Source organism: Rattus norvegicus, chromosome 18, assembly GCF_036323735.1.
Source record: "Rattus norvegicus strain BN/NHsdMcwi chromosome 18, GRCr8, whole genome shotgun sequence".
Lineage (NCBI taxonomy): Eukaryota > Metazoa > Chordata > Mammalia > Rodentia > Muridae > Rattus > Rattus norvegicus.
Genome location: NC_086036.1, coordinates 26,721,354 through 26,740,877, shown reverse-complemented (window position 1 = coordinate 26,740,877; position 19,524 = coordinate 26,721,354). Strand labels below are relative to the sequence as shown.

The 19,524-nt window shown below is 51.4% G+C and overlaps 1 protein-coding gene across 1 annotated transcript; it reads right to left on the bottom strand.

The window, feature by feature from the left end:
- Egr1 (early growth response 1) lies at positions 1–3,800 on the bottom strand. The gene is made up of 2 exons (NM_012551.3): positions 3,212–3,800; positions 1–2,539 (listed from the first exon to the last, which is right to left on the bottom strand). Exons 1-2 carry the CDS (start codon positions 3,516–3,518, stop codon positions 1,236–1,238), a joined length of 1,611 nt encoding a protein of 536 aa, NP_036683.2. The 5' UTR covers positions 3,519–3,800; the 3' UTR covers positions 1–1,235.
- Between the last annotated feature and the right edge of the window lie 15,724 nt (positions 3,801–19,524).

The window sequence follows — 19,524 nt, the reverse complement described above, 5'->3', positions numbered from 1 at the left end:
ACCAGTTAGTTTCTTTATTTTCCTTTTAATTTTTCTGAAGGATACACACCACATATCCCATGGGCAGTAAAGCGCATTCAATGTGTTTATAAGCCAAACAAGTCACTTTGTTTAAGCAAACACAAGTACGAAGTAAAATAAAACCACAAAATAATGAACTTCATGTTCATAGCATACAAAAGTCACCGCCTACTCAGTAGGTAACCGCAGCATTCCAACTCCCGAACATGGATAAATCTACATTTTCAGTTAAAAAAATAGACTTTTGAGAGTTCAGATTTTTGTTTTAAATTTTTTCTTCTTACATTCTGGAGAACCAAAGCTCAGCTCAGCCCTCTTCCTCATCGTGCTCTAAAGCCTCCCCTGAAACATCACTCCTACCCCCTTAAGGCTAGAGGTGAGCGTGTCCCCTCACGATTGCACATGTCCAGCCATCGGCAAGGTGTGTCACACAAAGGCACCAAGACGTGAAACTTTTGAAACCAAAGGGACGGGCAAAAAAAAAATTTTTTTTTCAAAAACAACAAAAAACCCAACCAAACAAACCGTATTTTGTCACATGTGAGAGTTACAGTCGAGCAGTATTTACAAAATTAACGGAACAACACTCTGACACATGCTCCAGTTAATACCTAGGACTGCTGCTTCAAAAAAAAAAAAAAGTTTCAAACCTAATGTCACAGCAGGATCATCACAAAATAGAGGATCACCATTGGTTTGCTTGGCTTTGCTCCCCCTCCCCCAAAGTGAGAATTTAACTCCAAATAGTACAATAGAGTATGCAAATTATCTTCACATCAAGAATACCCCAAGGAAAACAAAATCCATGGCACAGATGCTGTACAAAGATACAGGGCAGGGTTCTGAGGGCCCAGACCCATTTTTTTTTTTCAGCCAACTTGATGTTCTAGTGCTGAAGGGAGCAAGGGCCAGGCATGTGGTGGAGATGATGCTGAAATGGTTTATCCAATACCATGCAAATCAAGTCCTTTGGATAGAGGTGAAGAACTTGGACGTGGCTGTTTCAGGCAGCTGAAGTCAAAAGGACCGGGACTGGGGAGGGCAGGGACGCTAAGTGAAAGGGCTGGTGGCCAACGGGCCTTCTACTGACTAGAAGGACTTGGCTCTGAGATCTTCCATCTGACCTAAGAGGCAGCCCCTCTTGCGGGCCATTTCTTCCCTCCTGTCCTTTATTGTCTCTCGCGCTCCCCTCCCTTTGCTCTCTTTCATTCCCTTTAGCAAATTTCAATTGTCCTAGGAGAAAAGGTTGCTGTCATGTCTGAAAGACCCGTTGAGGTGCTGAAGGAGTTGCTGACCCCTGCAGACTGGAAGGTGCTGACCTGGGCAGGGAAAGCAGGTGGGACGGAGGCATAGGTGGTGGCCACCGAGGGCGATGGGAAGCCACTGTGTGCAGGAGACGGGTAGGTAGAGGAGCCCGGAGAGGAGTAAGAGGTGGGCACTGGGGATGGAAATGAGGTGGTGGCGGGGGATGGGTAGGAGGTAGCCACTGGGGATGGGTAGGAAGAGAGGGAAGAGGCAGCTGAGGAGGCCACGACACTTTTGTCTGCTTTCTTGTCCTTCTGTCTTAAGTGGATTTTGGTATGCCTCTTGCGTTCATCACTCCTGGCAAACTTTCTCCCACAAATGTCACAGGCAAAAGGCTTCTCGCCTGTGTGGGTGCGGATGTGGGTGGTAAGGTGGTCACTACGACTGAAATTACGCATGCAGATTCGACACTGGAAGGGCTTCTGGCCTGTATGGATGCGGATGTGGCGTGTAAGCTCATCCGAGCGAGAAAAGCGGCGATCGCAGGACTCAACAGGGCAAGCATACGGGCGTTCATGGGGGGGTGTCTTGCTGGGCCGGTTGGGGTACTTGCGCATGCGGCTGGGTTTGATGAGTTGGGACTGGTAGGTGTTATTAAGAGCCTTTAAGTCCTGGGAGCCCGACTGAGTGGCGAAGGCTTTGATAGTGGATAGTGGAGTGAGCGAAGGCTGCTGGGTACGGTTCTCCAGACCCTGGAAGGGCTTCTGGTCTGGGGTGCCCAGGCTCAGGTCTCCCTGTTGTTGTGGAAACAGATAGTCAGGGATCATGGGAACCTGGAAACCACCCTTGGTGGCAGGGTAGGCAGGAGGCGGGTACTGCAAGGCTGTGCCTGCAGAGCCAGGAAAGGCCTGGCTTTGGGGCTCAGGAAAAATGTCAGTGTTGGGAGTAGGAAAGGTGGGTGCAGCTGAGTAAATGGGACTGCTGTCGTTGGACGGCACGGCACAGCTCAGGGGTGGGCTCTGGGAGGCAGAGGAAGACGATGAAGCAGCTGGAGAAGGCGCTGAGGATGAAGAGGTTGGAGGGTTGGTCATGCTCACAAGGCCACTGACTAGGCTGAAAAGGGGTTCAGGCCACAAAGTGTTGCCACTGTTGGGTGCAGGCTCCAGGGAGAAGCGGCCAGTATAGGTGATGGGAGGCAACCGGGTAGTTTGGCTGGGATAACTTGTCTCCACCAGCGCCTTCTCGTTATTCAGAGCGATGTCAGAAAAGGACTCTGGCAGGAAAGAGAACAGAGAGGCCTGGTTACTGGAGAGCAATCACTGGACGATGAGAGCCGAAGCGGCCAGGCAAGAGGTCGCCCGGCTACCACTGACTCTCGATGTGGTTAATAATTGATAGCAGCAGATTGCAATGTTCCTGGACCTGCTCCAGTGGCAGAGCCCATTTCGACAGCTGACGCAAACAGAGAATCCCCCCTCTACTGCAGCTCTGAGAGCGCTCCGCAGCGAGGCTGCGCGGGTGAGGGAATCCCGCCAGCACCCTAGTGGCCACAGCTAATGCGCGCCCCTACCCTGGGCGGCGGGACATCCCTGGTGACAGATTTCAGCCCTTCCTTGGGAACAAGCTGCAAACAAGGCTCGCGACAACGCGCGCGCGCGGGGGAGGGGGCAACCCTGCTCATCAAAACAAACCCTCCCCCACTCCAGCCACCCACGCAACTTGAGTTCTCCATCCAAAACAAACGGTCTGCCCTCCGCGCACCCGCAAGGATGGAGGGTTGGGGGTGTCCCCAGACATCCCTCTAACACAAGTCCCTGGAGCTGTGTGGAATAGAGGGAAATCCCAATCCCGTCCCTAAGATCTAGATGCAGGTCCGTGCTGCAAAGGACTGGACGTTAGGGTAGTCACGAAGGGGGATTCAGCCTCGGCGCAGACCACCGCTTACCTGTGGTCAGGTGCTCGTAGGGTTGTTCGCTCGGCTCCCCTTGAGGATTGAAAGCGCTGCTGCCGCTGTTGCTGCCGCCCCCACCACCGCCCCCGCTGCTGCTGCTGCTGCTGCTGCTGCTGTTATTGCCGCCGCTGCCCTCTGGGGTTCCGGCAGCACCGAGGAACTGGGGAGCCCCGTTGCTCAGCAGCATCATCTCCTCCAGTTTGGGGTAGTTGTCCATGGTGGGTGAGTGAGGAAAGGAGCCGAACGGGTCAGAGATCTGCAGCGGAGACATCAATTGCATCTCGGCCTTGGCCGCTGCCATCCCGGACGTGCGAGCTGGAGAGCTGATGTTGGGTGGTGGGCGCAGCCCGGGGCCGAAGCTACTGAGGGCACACTCGCCGGATGTTGGCCGGGTTACATGCGGGGTGCAGGGGCACACTGCGGGGAGTGTAGGTGGGCCCCCAGGCTGGCGGTGGCCGCGGCCCGTGGTGGACGCAGGGCTGCCGCGGAGGCTGGGGCAGGGGCCGATCTTGCGGCGGCGGAAGCTGGCGGCGGCGGCGAATCGCGGCGGCGGCTCCCCAAGTTCTGCGCGCTGGGATCTCTCGCGACTCCCCGAATCGGCCTCTATTTCAAGGGTCTGAAACAGCACGGGCCCGCCTCCGCCGTGACGTACATGGCCATATATGGGAAGCAGGAAGCCCTAATATGGAAGGACCGACCGGGAGGACCCGGAGTGACGTGAAGACCTCCCATCCAAGAGCGGTGGGCGCTTCCACCCTGCGACCGGCTCCGGCACCCTGAGCGCTCAGGCTCCTGGAAAGCCTAGTATTGGAACAGCGGCAGTGGCCTCCCGGGCTAGGCTCCTGGAGTTCCCAGCTTGCCCCCGCCCCAACCCCCGTTCGCCCCTCCTCCCAGAGCCGGAAGCGGCAGGGCCATATTGGGCCACTCCATATAAGGCGCTGCCCAAATAAGGTCTGTTCCGGCGGGGGATCCTTCCTGCTCCTTATATGGTGTTTCCGGGTCGGCGCACCCACCCTCCCCCTCCTTGGTTCCCAACCCGGAGCCTGAACGCGCGCGGGAGTCGGGGACGCCCGCGTAGGGAGGGCGCCAGGCGCGTAGAGCTGAGCGCTCCGCGGCTCCGACGGCCCCCGGGTGCGAGCTGGGCTGGGGAAGCCCAGGCCCGGCGCGGGGGCGAGGGCGAGTCAGGCCGGGGTTCTACAGCCGTCATCCTGGGCTCGCCCGCCCACCTCGGGGACCGTGGGAGCGAGCCTGCGGAGAGGAGGAGCGGCTGGGCGGGCTGGGGCAGAGGCCGCCCAGGAGAGGCGGGGCCCTGACCCGAGCCTCTATTAATGACAGGGTCACTTTCCAGGTGTCACCGGGAAAACTGAGGCCAAGACTTTTGGCTACTAGTTCTTGGGACACTGCCTAGCGAGCAGTCGGGCGCATACTCGGCCACCAGTCAGTAGGTTGCGGGTGTTAGAGTCTGGGGCTCCCAGTGCGCCACCCAGAATCGAAAGACTATTCCCTCCGCCCTGCGGTTGAGGAACCCACCTTTGGGGACCTGGATTGCGGAACCCTGATTGCCCTAGGACAGTCCTGAGTCCCCGCCAGGCTCTGTTGGTTCTTGTGATGGTTGGGCACTTCCTGGCTTTCATCCAGTCCAGGGACTGGTCGGGCGGACCCTGCCCTGTCCTAAAGAGGGGGACTTTGCTTTGGCCAGTCTGGTGACCCCAGGCTTGCGATGCGGAGGGCGCGCTTACAGCTCGGTGCTGCCCTCTGGAGGTCTCGGGTTGTATTCCGGGGGCCCCAGGCGCGGCGGGCTCTTCCGTCGCCTCCACGTCCCCCCTCCCTTTCTGGGCTGGGCGCGGAGCCAGGCCAGGAGAGCCTTAGACGCAGTGAGGGAGAACTGAGCAGGCGCGGCGGCCTGGGCCTTCCCCGCAGTCCCGAGGGAACCGCCACTGCCAAGGCGCCCCGAATTCAGGGTAACACTTCCTTCACAGAGCCAGGCCAAGGGCAGGGAACGGAGCTGGGGTGGGGTGGGGTGATGGCGGAGCGATCCCGCTAGTCTCCCGGGACCCTGACGCAAGCAGTGAATGAAACCCTATCTCGGAAGCAACCCAAAGGGAGAAGGGATTCCAGGAAGGGAAGGCTCTTGTTTCCAACTTTGAATCCGAGGAAGGTGCTGTTATTTTAATTTAATTTTTTATTTAAAAAGTAAGCAAATAGTGCCCTGTGGAAGGAGAGTGAGAGACAGAAAAAGGAAGATCAGGGTCGTCAGAGTTAGCGGGGGTGGGGGGGTGGGGGAGGGGGGCTGGGAGGAAGATTTCTCTTGTGCTTCCCTCCCCCCCTCCACCACCCTTTTATTTAAAAAGGAGAAAAGAAAAAAGCTTAAAGGAATCCAGAAATGAACCAGGGTTCCCTTATATTTGAGTTCAGCATTCTAAGTTCTTTGAGTGTTACTAATTTAGGAGATATTAATGTGCCTTTCCATAGCCCCCTAGCCAGGACAGGCAGGGCCAGGTGCTTCCTGTGTGAGAATGCCCATTTGCCACTCTGGTGGATTCTCTACCAAACCTTCTGTGTCTCACCTACTGTACTTGACAACTAAGGCTACTGTCACCTGTTTTAATGAGGAAGGGTCCTTAGTTCAGATGGACATTTACAAAGCCTGTTACCTGTGACTACCAAATGCAGAGTTTGTGTTGCAGTTACTAAGCACTGACTAAACAAGGTGGGGGTATCGATACTTTTGCCCACCCAACCTCCACTCAGCCTTCAAGAAAACCCAAATGGGGCTGGGAAACTCAGCTGACAGCTTTGTGAACCATCCCTGTGTTGGTAATACCAATACTTAGGAAGTTCAGGTAAGAGGTTCAAGGCCATCCTTGGCCACTTAGCACTTTTGAAGGCAGCCTGGGCTATGTGAAATACCATCCTTTTTAAAAAGAGAAAAGGAAACAACAAACTCCAAAACAACAAAAAGGTTGGGGTTGGGGATTTAGCTCAGTGGTAGAGCGCTTGCCTAGCAAGCACAGGGCCCTGGGTTCAGTCCCCAGCTCCGAAAAAAAAAGTTGTGCAGAGAGAGACAGCAACCCAGCTCTAACACAAAAGACACTGTCCCTAACAGCCCATCCGTATCCCTTTAAAAAGAAAATCATTCTTTTCTGTGTATAAGAGTTTATGTGTATGCATGTGCCCATGGAGTCTAAAAGCAGGCATCAGATCTCCTGAATCTGTGCTTACAGAAGGTTGTGAGGCTTTCTGTGGTTGCTGGGAACCAAACCAGGGTCCTCTCTGCAGGGCAGCCTGTGCTCTTAACCACTAAGCCACCTGTCTCCCCAGCCCTAATCTGTATCCTACTCCGTTGCAGTAGAACATTTTTTCTTTTGCCTAGAGCAGAACATTTTCTTTCCTTTTTAAAATTTATTTATTTTATGAATATGAGTACACTGTAGCTGTCTTCAGACACACCAGAAAAGGGCATACAGATCCCATTACAGATGGTTGTGAGCCACCATGTGGTTGCTGGGAATTGAACTCAGGACCTCTGGAAGAGCAGATGGCTCTAACTGCTGAGCCATCTCTCCAGCTTGAGTAGAGCATTTTCAGCCTCGATGCACAGCGGAATCACCTGTCGCGATCTGGCCCAGAGAACTGTTACGGAGCAATAGACTCATGGACGCAAAAAAAGCAACTCAGTCAAGGGTCCTTGTCCTAGCCCTATATGCCTTTCTTAGACTCTGAAAGACCAGCACCATGCCTCCTCATTGGGGGTTGGTCTGGTGATGCTATGTATTCAACTGCTGAATTCTGTACCCCAAGATCTGGTTGCTCAAGAGGAGCCCGACCCCAGCTTTTGTCGTGCAAATCTTGCTCCCCAATTTAAAACTATTTGACAAAGTTGCTGATGGCCTTTACTGGGTAGAGTAAAGGTAGGCTGGGCTTCAGAGGTCGGGAGGTGTGAGGGGTCTGCAGGTAGGGAACACAGGTAAGAGGAGGGAGAAGCAGGGCGTGGCCGATGATGAGGATCCAGCACAGACAGGACCACTGATAGGCAAGTGACTTGGGGAATGCAGAATAGTTTAGGGGTAATTGCCCCGTAACTGCTAAAGTGGTTCAAATAAATCCATAGGTCTCTGTCTCAATTACTGGGGGCTGGCCAGGTCCTATTAAGAACTAATAGAGTTATTAATATCATATTCATACCCCTGTGCCAGGATGAAGAAGCTGCCCCATGAATCTAAGGCATCCATGAACTCAGTGCACAAAGTCCACTTGAGGTACCTGAGGTGTCTGCGTGCGTGCATCGTCTGTGTACCCAGCACCTGTTATTTTTTAATATTCCTCAGTTAGCAATTTCTTTCGAGGCGCTACCGTCACTCCTGATGTTGTGGGGAAGATAACCCCACCCTAAAACCTAAGTGTAGATCTGTAACCCAGGCCTGGCCATCCATATAGGACCCTCTGAGCTAGGAGCATTCTGTTTCCTGTAGTGACTACTTTGGGGTGGGCACATGACCCAAACCAAGTCAATAAAGACTACTTCTGGGACTTCCTCTTGAGCTCTTGAGAAAGTTCCAAAGCCACTGGAGCGTGATCCCGGTGTCTGCTTTGCTCTCAGGATTGGCGATTGAAGCCAGTGGAAGGAAATCAGAGAAGAGAGATTTTCATACCCAGAGTTGGCTTTGGGATTCAGTCTGGGCTCCTCATTTATGCAAGTCAGTGGCTCCGCTTCTCAGCCTTCCTGTTACTGGTGACACAAGAGATTCCGATTAGCACCCCCTTCTCAACCAAGTTCCACGCTTCTGTGAGGAGCTGCTGTGGTCAGGTCTATGGTGGAGGTTCCCCACCCCCTCTAAGGAGCTCACTGTTGGGTAGAAACGAGCCTGGATTGTTTTTTATAAGCAAATTAAGAACAAGAAGAAAGCAGTCCCTTAGCTGCCTATGGCGGTGGCGGCAGCAGTGGCAGCAGGGGAGTTACCAGGCCAAAGGTACTGAGAGGAGCTTAAACATGATTCTAGCACCTGGCACAATTCAGGTTACTAGCCTGGACTACTTAAGACTGTCTCAGAAAAGCAAAACAAGACTTTAAAAGGAGAAGGAGGGTCCAAGGAGTTAGGTCGACAGACAATGGGAAGATTGGAGGAGGAAGAACATGGAGGACTGCACTTTGCAGTGAGAGTGAGGGTCTTCTGGCCTCCACTGGCAGTTGGGTGGCCTGAAGGACCCACATCTAACCTGCTGGTGAAAATGACACTGGGGAATGAGAACACGGCCCGAGGTAGAGAGGCTGGCCACCACAAATACAGAAAGGTTTATTTTACCAAATAAATGTTTTTCTTTTTTCTCTTGTTTGTTTTTGTTTGTTTGTTTTTAGGAAGGGTCTCACGTATCATCAATGCTGGCTGAAAACTTGTGATCCTCCAGTCCCACACAGCCTTCTTAGTATTAGCTGAATCTACTCTTAAAAAAAACATTTGGGTGAGTATGCTGGTTCACATGGTTAGTCCCAGCATGGAGGAGACAGGTCTCTGAGTGTGAGCCCAGCCTGGTCTGCACACTGAGCTCCAGACCAGCCAGAGCAATGGTGGGGTAGTGAGAACCAACCCCCCTCTTTCTGTCTATCCCTCTCAAAATACTAATACTAATAATAATAGTAATAATAATAGTAATAGTAGTAATTAATAAGAAGCTGGGACAGAAAGAGCACCGTGAGTTGTGGGCCAGCCTGGGCTTCAGAATTCAGACTGTTTCAAACAAACAAAAACTCATTCTGCATAGAAGGTGGCTCAGGGCAGGGGGGCAATCCTCGGGAAGAGAGACAACCTAGCAAAGAGCTCAGGAGGAACAGGGGAAGGGACATGATTGGTCCAAAACCTCAAGCTAAGATATAGGCCAAGAATGCCCAGTGCTTAACTGCGCCCAGCCATCTGTCCACTGTAGTTCTTTGCTTGGCTTCATGGGTCATAGACAAAAAGGCCTATTTTTTTTTAAAGATTTATTTATTTATTATATGTAAGTACACTGTAGCTGTCTTCAGACACACCAGAAGAGGGCATCGGATCTCTTTACAGATGGTTGTGAGCCACCATGTGGTTGCTGGGAATTGAACTCATGACCTCTGGAAGAGCAGTCGGGGGCTCTTAACCACTGAGCCATCTCTCCAGCCCCAACAAAAAGGCCTCTTGACCCTGCCCAGTCTCCTTGGTATAAGCTACCGGAAGGCAGATTCTGCCCAGCCAGGAACAGTGAAGGCCTGCCACACTCTTAGAGAGGGGTGTATTGCTGGCCCGACTTCTCAGCGGCAAGTCTTGGAGCATCTGAGCTGTCCCCACCCTTAGCAGATCTGTCCTATAGCTGATGGCACATCGTCAGGGGGACGATGATGACACTGGGGAAAATTGGTTCCTGAGGCCTACAAAAGGCAGACTTCATGGGTCTGCAGGGATGCTGGGCCCCAAGGAATCCTCACGGATGATCTGAGAGTCTAGAATCTTGTGGGCCAGGTGACAAATGCCAGAAGTAAGGAGGAGGCAGAGGAGAGGGAGAACCGCTACTGAGTCGCCACTAGAGAGCAAGGGCAATGGGCCATCTTGACTCTACTTAACCTGAGGCCAGGCGAGCTGCAGCGCCCAGAGGAAAGCAAGCCCCCTTTCCATCCATCACCACTTCCTCCTCCCAGAGCTAGGTTGCGTCAGCACCCACATGTGCTGCTCAGGCTGTGGTTTGCTGCTTCTGTGGCTAGCCTAGAGCTCAGGAAGTGACTCTCTCTTGGGTTCTGTCTGGGTTGCCCGTCACACTTTCCGATGGCTGAGGGGCCCCAACGGAAACCTAGACAACTTGGCCTGGAATGCTTCTGGGTACAACTTTGCTCCCAACCCGTGGAGGGCTCTGAGAGATGAGAAGAGGCCACACATGAGGTGGGAAAGAAGTTGGGGACAAATAGGGAGTCTTGGGAAAAGATAGGTTCCTGAGAGAGGATTATCCTAGAGTGTGGAGGTGCAAAACCACCCCCTCTTTGATAACACTGAGACCTAGGCTAGGTGGGGAGGGCCACACAGAATGGTGCTGATGCCTGAAGCAGATCGAATAGTGGTCTGAGAGGGTCTCTTATGGTCTGAGGTAGTGTAGCTCAGTGGTACTTTCCTAGTATGTTTGACACCACAGGTTAAATGCCCACCAACACACACACACACACACACACACACACACACACCTATACACACACACCCCTACACACACACCTACACACACACACCAACACACACACCTATACACACACACACCTACACACACACACCAACACACACACCTACACACACACCTACACACACACCTACACACACACACCAACACACCTACACACACACCAACACACACACACACCAACACATACACACACCTACACACACACCTACACACACACACCTACACACACACACACACACACACACACACACCATTCATCCAGGCCTTGTAGAAGAAAGGAGACCATGGGGAATTTGGCACTGGGTACAGGTTGCCTAAGGCAGTTGTGGTCTGGGTGGCTTGAATGAAAGTCCTCAGAGCCCTACAGAGAGTTGAGCCAGTCAGAGTTAGGTTAGGCTTAAAATGGAAGCAGCCCAGGCACACGGAGTTGAAGGAGGTGCTACAGTCTACCTTCGGGAGGTCTGTAAAGGGAGGAGGCAGCTGACTAGACAGACTGTCAGGCTCTTTCCTGCTGAGGGTTGCCCTGCAGAGGCTGAGAAAGAGGCTGCAGTCCTTGGACCTCCGATCTTCACTGTACAGCCCTCTCCTGGATCAGAAGCTGCGAGGACACTGGGCTCAGAGGACAACCCATCCTGTGGTGTTGTCTCTGCTCTCCCCACCCCCAGCTGTGTGTGCAGCAAAGCCCGCTGCAGAAATCTCTGGAAGCTCCCTGGGCAGGAGAGGGAGGGGAATGTTACATAAGAGCCTGAGTGATGCGCAGGAAGGGGAAAGCAGCCTTTAGATTCAAAAAGCAGTGTTTCTACCCAGCCCAGAAAGGCAGGAATAGAAACGGGTTATTTCTGGCCCCTCACCACCGCCCAGCGCCAGGCTGCTCAGCTCCTTGGTGGGTAAGCTTGCATTCTGCAGACCTGCCAGGAGGGGAAAGGAAGGAGGAGCAGGCACCTTCTGGGGTTACCTGATTCAGAAATGTCCCCGGCTACCCCACTCTAAAAAACCCGAGAATGCAAAAAAGCGGTAGTGTCAGGGTGCTGGCTTCCTCCGGCATTTCTTAATCTCTGGAAGCGTTTCTTTTCCCACGCTCACCCCCTCCCAGCACACATTTACTCGGTGACAGGTTTTGGGCTCAGTGCTTCTAAGCCTCTGCCCATCCTCACAATGCCTTATGAGGTGGGTCTTTTTCTCAGCCTCATTTCATTGATGAGGAACAATGCACAGAGAGGGCAGATAACTTGTTCAAGGTCACAGAGCTGGAGAGAAGTGGAACCAGGATTCAATTCAAAATGGTCCAGCTTTAGAACCCTTTGCCTAAACCTTGGCTTGTCTCATGATCATATTCTCTGGGATCTCTAGCTTTTTCTATGCAGTTCTTGGGTAAGTCAGAAATAGAAGACAGACAGACAAACAGATCACTTCTATTCATGTCATATTTACTGACCAAACATCTCTGCTCTATGATATAAAAAGAGCAAGGAGACTCCTCCTACCCTGCTGTTGCTGCTTCTGCACAGCCCAGAGGAGACAGATATGCAAAGAAGGAAGAGCAAGCCGGATGTGGTGGCCCAGGCCTACAATCCTAGCACTTGGGAGGTCTAGACAGGAGGGTCAGGAGCTCAAGGTCACCCTCAACTACATAGGGAATTTAAAGGTAGTCTGGAAAACTCAGAAATCAGTTTCCCTCCAATCCAGGTGCAGAAGGGCCTCACGGTAGTGCAATACACATGCCTTGACATCCACATGCCTTGGGACATCCAGCTTTCTTTTGCTGACTCAAAATTATAAAAGAATGAAAAGAGAAAAGAACCATGGAGGCACTATGACATCATCTCTCACGGGGAAACACAGCTAGTCCTTGATCGAACACCCTAGCCAGTCAGAGAGCCAGGTTGCCATTTATAAAAACCACAAGAAACAGAAGGATGTGATGACACCCATCCAAAATCCCAGTGCTAGGGGGGCAGAGGCCAGAGGGTCTGTCATTGTGTGGGTTGATGTCATTATGTGGGAAGGCAGGTACAGGACAGAGCAAGATCTGTCATTGGATGAGATGGAAGGATGGGTGGGAGAAAAGTTTTAGAAAAGAGAGAGGGGCTGGAGTGAGAGAAGGAGCTGGAAGAACATGGCGGCAGATGTTAAGATTCTTCTCTGCACATAGATATGGATTATTATGACTATTTTTAAGGGATGGGTGTGTGCAGGATTTTGTACTGTGGAGATGGGCAAATTATATCTTATCAATTGGATCAGAGGTTATTGTGTGGTGTGCCCTTTCACGTGGTGACTTAACTGAGTCCACAGGAAGAGAGCCTTGATAGGTGGTCTCTGTATGAAACTGATGTGGCAGTGACCCGCCTTGGAACTAGATGGATTGCTGCTGGGCTCAGAGAGCAGCCATCGGCAGTGTGAGATGGGATGGAGCTTCGCAGGTGAAACGCTCTGCTGACTGAGATGAAAATATCCCGCAGATGCCATGTGGCCCTACATACGATGCTGGCTCTAGCCTGGGATAAATGAAACTTTTTTTTTTTTTACCGCAACAAGGGTCAACCACAAATTGGAGAGCAGCTTGATTTACAAAGTGAGACCCTGTGCCAAAAACAAAGCAAAACATTTAAAATAAACAAAGAAAAGAAACGGCTCATAAGCACAAGGGGCTGGGTGCGAGTCCAAGGCTTGAGTCCAAGGCCTGGACTGGGCGTCTGTATGTGTGTACATCTGTACGTCTGTATGTCTGTATGAGGCTGCTGTTTCTGGGGTTCCCACAGGCAATATCCACTCCAAGGCCAAAAGACATCGCAGAAAATGGATAACCAAAGTCCTGAGAGCCAGTTTAACTCATAGGACTATCTACTCTTCTTGGCATGGTGACAATATGATGACTGGGACACTGGGTAGATGGAGCCTGCCCTTTTCCTTTCTCCAGCCATTCTCCAATCTGCTGCCTCCATATGGGAGTGCAGACTCCCTGTGTCCTCAAGATGAGCTGCACAGGGAAGTGGTGCCTCACAACAGGAGAAGAGGTGGTCACACTGACAAGCTGCTGTCCTTAGAGGAGGGAGGGCTCTGCCTTACTCTGCACAGACAGCGTTGCTGTTGCAGAGGGGGTCTCTGGAACTTAAAGGACTCAGTTTCCCTCCAATGCAGGGACAGAGGGACAGCATGGTAGCATGCATGCCTTGAAGTCGACATTGGACTCAGGGTAAAATGTTTACTTAAATAGAATACATGAGGTCCTGTAATTATTAATGCTGTCAAAAAATTGATTGTCTGGGAAGCAGAGGCAAGCAGATCTTTGTAAGTTCAAGTCCAGTCTGGTCCACATAGTGAGTTCTAGGACAGCCAGGGCTGTGTAGAGAGACCCTGTCTCAAAAAAAGCTGTGAGAAAATACTGTGTACTTAAATTTTACCATCTAAGCCTCTTTATTTATGTATAATCCAGGGAATTAATTACATTCCATATCAACTATCCACTTTCAGAATTGCTGAATCCTTCCAGACAGAAAGTCTATACCTGTTAAACAATGACTCTGTCCCCTTCTCCCACCCCTGTGGCCTCTCTCTATTAACTCCCTTTGGAGTTTCATGTAAGGCTAGCACACACCGTATAGTCTTTGGTGTCTGATTTATTTCTCTTGGCATGATGTTCTCATGAACTGGTGTTTTTCCCTTTCTTTTATGTTTTTCCAGACAGGGCTTGTGTGTGTGTGTGTGTGTGTGTGTGTGTGTGTGTGTGTGTGTGTGTGTGTGTGGCTTTGCAGTGCGTGGATTAAAGGCATGTACCACTACACCTGGCTACCACGACTCTTCCTATTGTAACATTCCCATGACTGAATTATGCACCAAGTCAAGCATATTTTGCATTTTGTGTGCGTTATCTTAACATGGGTGAAGGGTGATTTCCATTTAAATATTTGTTTATGTGCATTGGTGTTTTGTTTGCATGAATGTCTGTGTGAGGAGATCCGGTCCCCTGTTAACTGGAGTTACAGACAGCTGTGAGCTGCCGTGTGGTTGCTGGGAATTGAACCCTGTCCTCTGGAAGGGGAGTCAGTGCTCTTAACCAATGAGCCACCTCTCTAGGCCCTAAATATTATTTTATTTTATGTGTGTGAATGATTTGCCTGCATGTATGTCCTTGTACCTTGTATGTGTGTCGTACCTGTGGAGGTCAGAAGAGAACATCTCAGATGCCTGGAGGTGGAATTTCAAATAGCTCTGAAGCACCATGCGAGTGGTAAGAATTGAACTGGCAACCCCTACAAGAACAGCAGGTGCTTTTGAGCACTGAGCTCTCTCTCTAGATCCCCATTTTCTGACTACAGTGAATAAAGCTGCTGAAAAGATTGGCAAGCATTGTGGATGTAGAATTTTAATTATTTTATCCTGTGGCGGTAGCCAGTCGCACGAGCATGCACCTCCCTGGACAGCAATCGCACGAGCGTGCGTCTCCCTGGACAGGCTTTGTGATACTGAGGTTTGGTTTTCTCGACACCGTCTCACTACACAGCTCGGCCTAGACTTGCGCACATGATACTCCTGCTTCTAACGGCTGAGCACCGTCACAGGTGTGCACTGCCACACACGCTGTTCTTTCTCGAGAGCCTTTGTACAAAGCCTGCTCCCCAAGCCGTGTCCACATACAGCTGTGTGGGCTGGCGTAGGACAGGACTTGGGTCTGTCAGTGGCAGGGTGACTCTCTTTAGGAGTGAGTTGACAAGGCCCGGTGTGTCCTTCCCCTGGGCCTGGGCTCAGTATGTTTCTCACTATCTCCGAGCCCAGCCCCAGCCTGCTTTCCCTGGTAACATCCATGCTGTCTCACTTTTTCTCTCCTAGGCTAAATATGGAGTGTGAAACTGCTCTTCTTCCCAATTTAGCATCTGAATTAAAGCGAGAACTGGATGTGGCTGGTTTGCTGACTCCCATCTGTGTGTGAGAAAGGGCTCCCAGTCTGATGGGGGAGTGGACTGGGAAACAGGCACTAAGGGCATGGGCTGATGATAACAGCAGGTGTGTGGCAGGACAGGTGTGATGGGACCTGGAGAGGACACCTGGCAGCTCGTAGGTGACAATACCGCCTAAGCTGAGACGTGTGTCCCTGTAGGACTGGCCCAGTGGTGTGAGAGCCAAGACACTTGGGCAGAAGGAAGCGTCAGGCAATGATTTGAGTTCTGCTGAGTACAAAGCCAGGAGCATGGGGCATGAGTTGGTCCAAGAGCTTCCTCAGTCTCCAATTCTCCTCTCTCTTCCTCTTTTTACCCTCCATGCTGGAGAATAAAGCAGGCGAGAGTGAGCTGGGCCAGAGACGTCTGATCACATGATCACTTTTGCTGTGTTTGCCTGTGTTGTTTTGTTGTTAGTGTCCTGTGAGGCCCTGCCTGGCAAGGGACACATGTAGACTCACATCCCTACAAGAACAACATGTTCTCTTAGGCACCGAGGTCTCTCTCTAGACCCTTATGTGTCCTGGAGCTTGGAGTGACTGCGTCTAGTTCCTGAGGGCTGTCATTACAGGTGATTTCTCCCATGCCCCGCACATGACCACCTTCTGCTTAAGCCACGCAGAAAGTGGACCCGGCAGCCCCACAGTGGGCAGGAGGAGGAGCTGGAGGGCATCATGGGAAATCAGTTAGGAAGGGTCTTTGCTTTAGCCACACCGTCCTTCTCAGGAGGGGAGGAGCTAAGCCATTTTTCTCACATCTCTTCCTTGTACTGGTTGACACTGAGTCATGATTTTGGTTCAGAGTGGATCGGGTGGAAATCTTGGCCAAAGAAAACCCTTTGTTGGTAATGTGAAAAGGCTATCTGAAGGGACATGGCCCTGCCAGACACAGCTAAGGGATGCTGGTGTAAAACGCTCCATCAATATTTCAAACAACATTATTAATTGATCACTTATCTGGGACAAAAGGAGAAGGTAGCTCATCAGGGATACGGACCTGCCGGGGTGAGTTTGGGCAAGAGGTCAGAGAAAGGTAGGCCATTGAGGAAGATTCTCTACCTTGCCAGCCCCTGCAAGAATTCCTGGGGATTCGGGGGTGGGGGTTGGGGTTTTGTTCTCTCTTCCAACTCCACACTATTCTCGATGAACAGATAGGAAAAGTCTGTAAAGTTAGGGAAGCCTGGAGCAGGCCTGAGCTGCCACTGGGGCCAGGTCCAGGGGTGTATCAACTCTAGGACATCTTTCCCCACGACCCCAGTTCTGCCCCCTCATCCCATCCCCAAACCCACTTTAGTAGATGTCTCTTAGATGCTACTTTGGAAGCCCAGGTTAGGTCCCCCCTGAAGGAAGCCTGGCATTTTCCCTGCAGATTCCTTCCCAGACAAAAACAGATTCTCTGAAATCTGTGAGGTGCACACAGACTGGGCTCGAACAGAGATTACCGGAGAACCTACAGCTATCCTTTCTACCCTCAAAATGTTTTCCCCCTTTAGTCTCTCATTCCAGGGAGTATGAGGCATTCTGGTCTCCAGGCGGTGAGTGAGCCATTGGAGCGATTGTGCTCTGCTAGAGGATAGAATTCACATCGGGAGGGAGCTGCGCCACCTAGTGGGCCTTTCAACGTCTTGCAAGTAGAGCTCGCACAGCCGCCACCTCCAAGACCCAAATGGAAACCGCTGTCCAGCTCTCAGGACTGCCTCCAGATGACCTTTTCTTCCTCAAGCTAGGCATGAGAGCTCGAACCAAAAGAAATCAACTATGGCGTTTGGGACGGAAACGGTCATGCACCAGCTGAGGTTTAAGTTAGTAGGAAAGCCAGCAAGGGTTTTGGACTCGGAAACAGGTTGTTCCTGTCATCCAGAATGCTGCAGATACAGGGACCACTGTTTAGGGTCCTCCCTCCGATCTCTATTAGCTTTCCAGCAGGCTGAGCAAGGCTGAACTTAGCTCTGCTAATCACGGTAGATCTGGCACAGGCTAGAGGGAGCTGCTGGCTTTCCTCTGACGTCAGGGCCTGGAAATCCCATTTTAAGCAGGTTCTTGGGAGGTTGGAACACCCACAAAAAGGGAGGAGAAGCCAGATGAAGCAGCTTCAGGCCTGAGGCCATTATAGTCTGGAACACAGGCCTGGAGCGTTGCCTAATATACTCAGGAGAACTGGGCACGTGACATGGCACTAAACCCTCTTCCTAAAGCTAATAATACTTCTCAAAGGGCCCTGAGAACCCCTTTAGTGCCCTCCACCTAGCTCTAACAGAGGTCTTTTCCCTCTAGTCAGAGAAGATCTGAGGCAGAGGAGAGAGGTGAACCTAGGGTCTGAGTGAACAGCACCGGCCAACCTTCTAAAAGGTTTGCAGTCATTCTCTTTGTCACCCTCCTTCTCTCCTCTCCTCCCATGTACCACAGGGGGCAGACCCTGTGCCTAGAGTTCTGGAAGCCTGAATGTTTCCATGGCAACAGAACAAGGAGCTTGGAAGTCTGAACATACTCCTTTTGACACAAAAAACCCCGATGTATGTGTAGAGAATGTCCGTTCAGAATCTGGTAGTGGTCTCCTAGCCACAAGTGCAGGCGAATGTGCGTGTGTGTGTGTGTGTGTGTGTGTGTGTGTATTACATAGAACATGGAATGCCTAAGTTGTTTGACTGGCTCTATGATAAGTGCTAACATAGTACTACAGCATTTTACTTCCTGGGAATCTTAAGGAAAGAATGAGTCTCTTCCTCTCCTTTTCAATTAAAATAGCCAAATTCCTCAAGGGCTGTGCTGGCTAGACTTTATGTCCGCTTGACATAGGCTAGATTTCCTGAGAAGAGGAAATCTTCAGGAATTGTCTCCTCCAGATAGGCAAGCCTGTAGTTCCCTAATTGTTGACAGACCTGGGTGAGCTCAGCTCCTGTGGCCAGTGATGCTCTGGGAAGCACTGCAGTATCCCCTCTTAGAGGCAGAAATGGACGGAACAACCCACACGGAGCAAGCCAGCGAGCGGTGCTCCTCCATGGCCTCCGCCTCCAGACTCCTGCCTTGGGTTCTGTACCTTCCCTCAGTGATGGAGTATGACCGGAGCTGCATGATGAAACAAACCCTTTCCTCCCCCGTGTCTTTTGCTCATGGTGTTCATCTGCAAGGAATGCCTTCAGAGGGCTGCCTGACTAGAGGACTCCAGGGTGGGCAAAGGATCCTTGTATATTTTACATATTTTTATATTACAGATTTTATATATTTATTCATGTATATATCTATTTCTGAGACAGGGTTTCCCTGTGTAGCCCTGGCTGTCCTGGAACTCACTCTGTAGACCAGGCTGGCCTTAAACTCAGATCTGCCTGCCTCTGCCTTCTGTGTTGGGATTAAAGGCATTCTTTTTTTTTTTTAAGATTTATTTATTTATTTTATGTATATGAGCACATTGTAGCTGTCTTCAGACACACCAGAAGAGGGCATCGGATCCGATTACAGATGGTTGTGAGCCACCATGTGGTTGCTGGGAATTGAACTCAGGACCTCTGGAAGAGCAGTCAGTGCTCTTAACCGTTGAGCCACCTCTCCAGCCCGATTAAAGGCATTCTTGCTTCACCACCCAAAAGTGGTCTCTTCTAACCTCACATCTCAGTTCTGGAAGTTCTGATAGTTTGGCTCCAGTGTGGTAGGTATACTTGCCCTGATGCAGGGAGGGAGTCTATTGTACCTGGGAAATGCCCACCTTAGGGACTGGAGCCTAGGCTGCTGCTTCCCTCACTTCCACATTTTCCTGAGATGTTGCTGTTTCTCTGCTCCCTTTCCCCTCTCTGCTGCGCTGTCATCCGAGACTCCTCCTCCTGGGTTCCGGCCCTCCAGAGCCACCTCCCCAAAGAGCCTATATGTCTCACAGACTCCTCTTCTCCCAGCACTTCTCGGGTTCCAGAACACCTCTGGTTCTAGGCTTTGGTGTCCTGTCTCATTCAAACCTTCCTCGAGTCTTCTCTCTCCCCACCACTCCAGCAGTCCTGTTCACTAGCCTCCTACCCCACCCCACCCCCTGGGCATCTAACTGGGATCCCATCCCTAAAATTTATGTCTGACAATTTCCGTGGGCTACTAAAGGAGGTCTTGGGACATAATTCTGGGGTGTAAAACAACTTGTGGGGGTGAGGACCTTTAAACAATTCTTCCCAGATAGATCAAGTCTGGGTTCCATCTGGCT

What these genes read in the sequence shown, in the direction of transcription:
- Egr1 (NM_012551.3), bottom strand. Translation starts at nt 3,518, where the DNA reads ATGGCAGCGGCCAAGGCCGAGATGCAATTGATGTCTCCGCTGCAGATC. An exon ending in CTACGAGCACCTGACCACAG is followed by an intron (nt 2,540 to 3,211) that starts GTAAGCGGTGGT and finishes CTTTCCTGCCAG; the next exon opens with AGTCCTTTTCTGACATCGCT.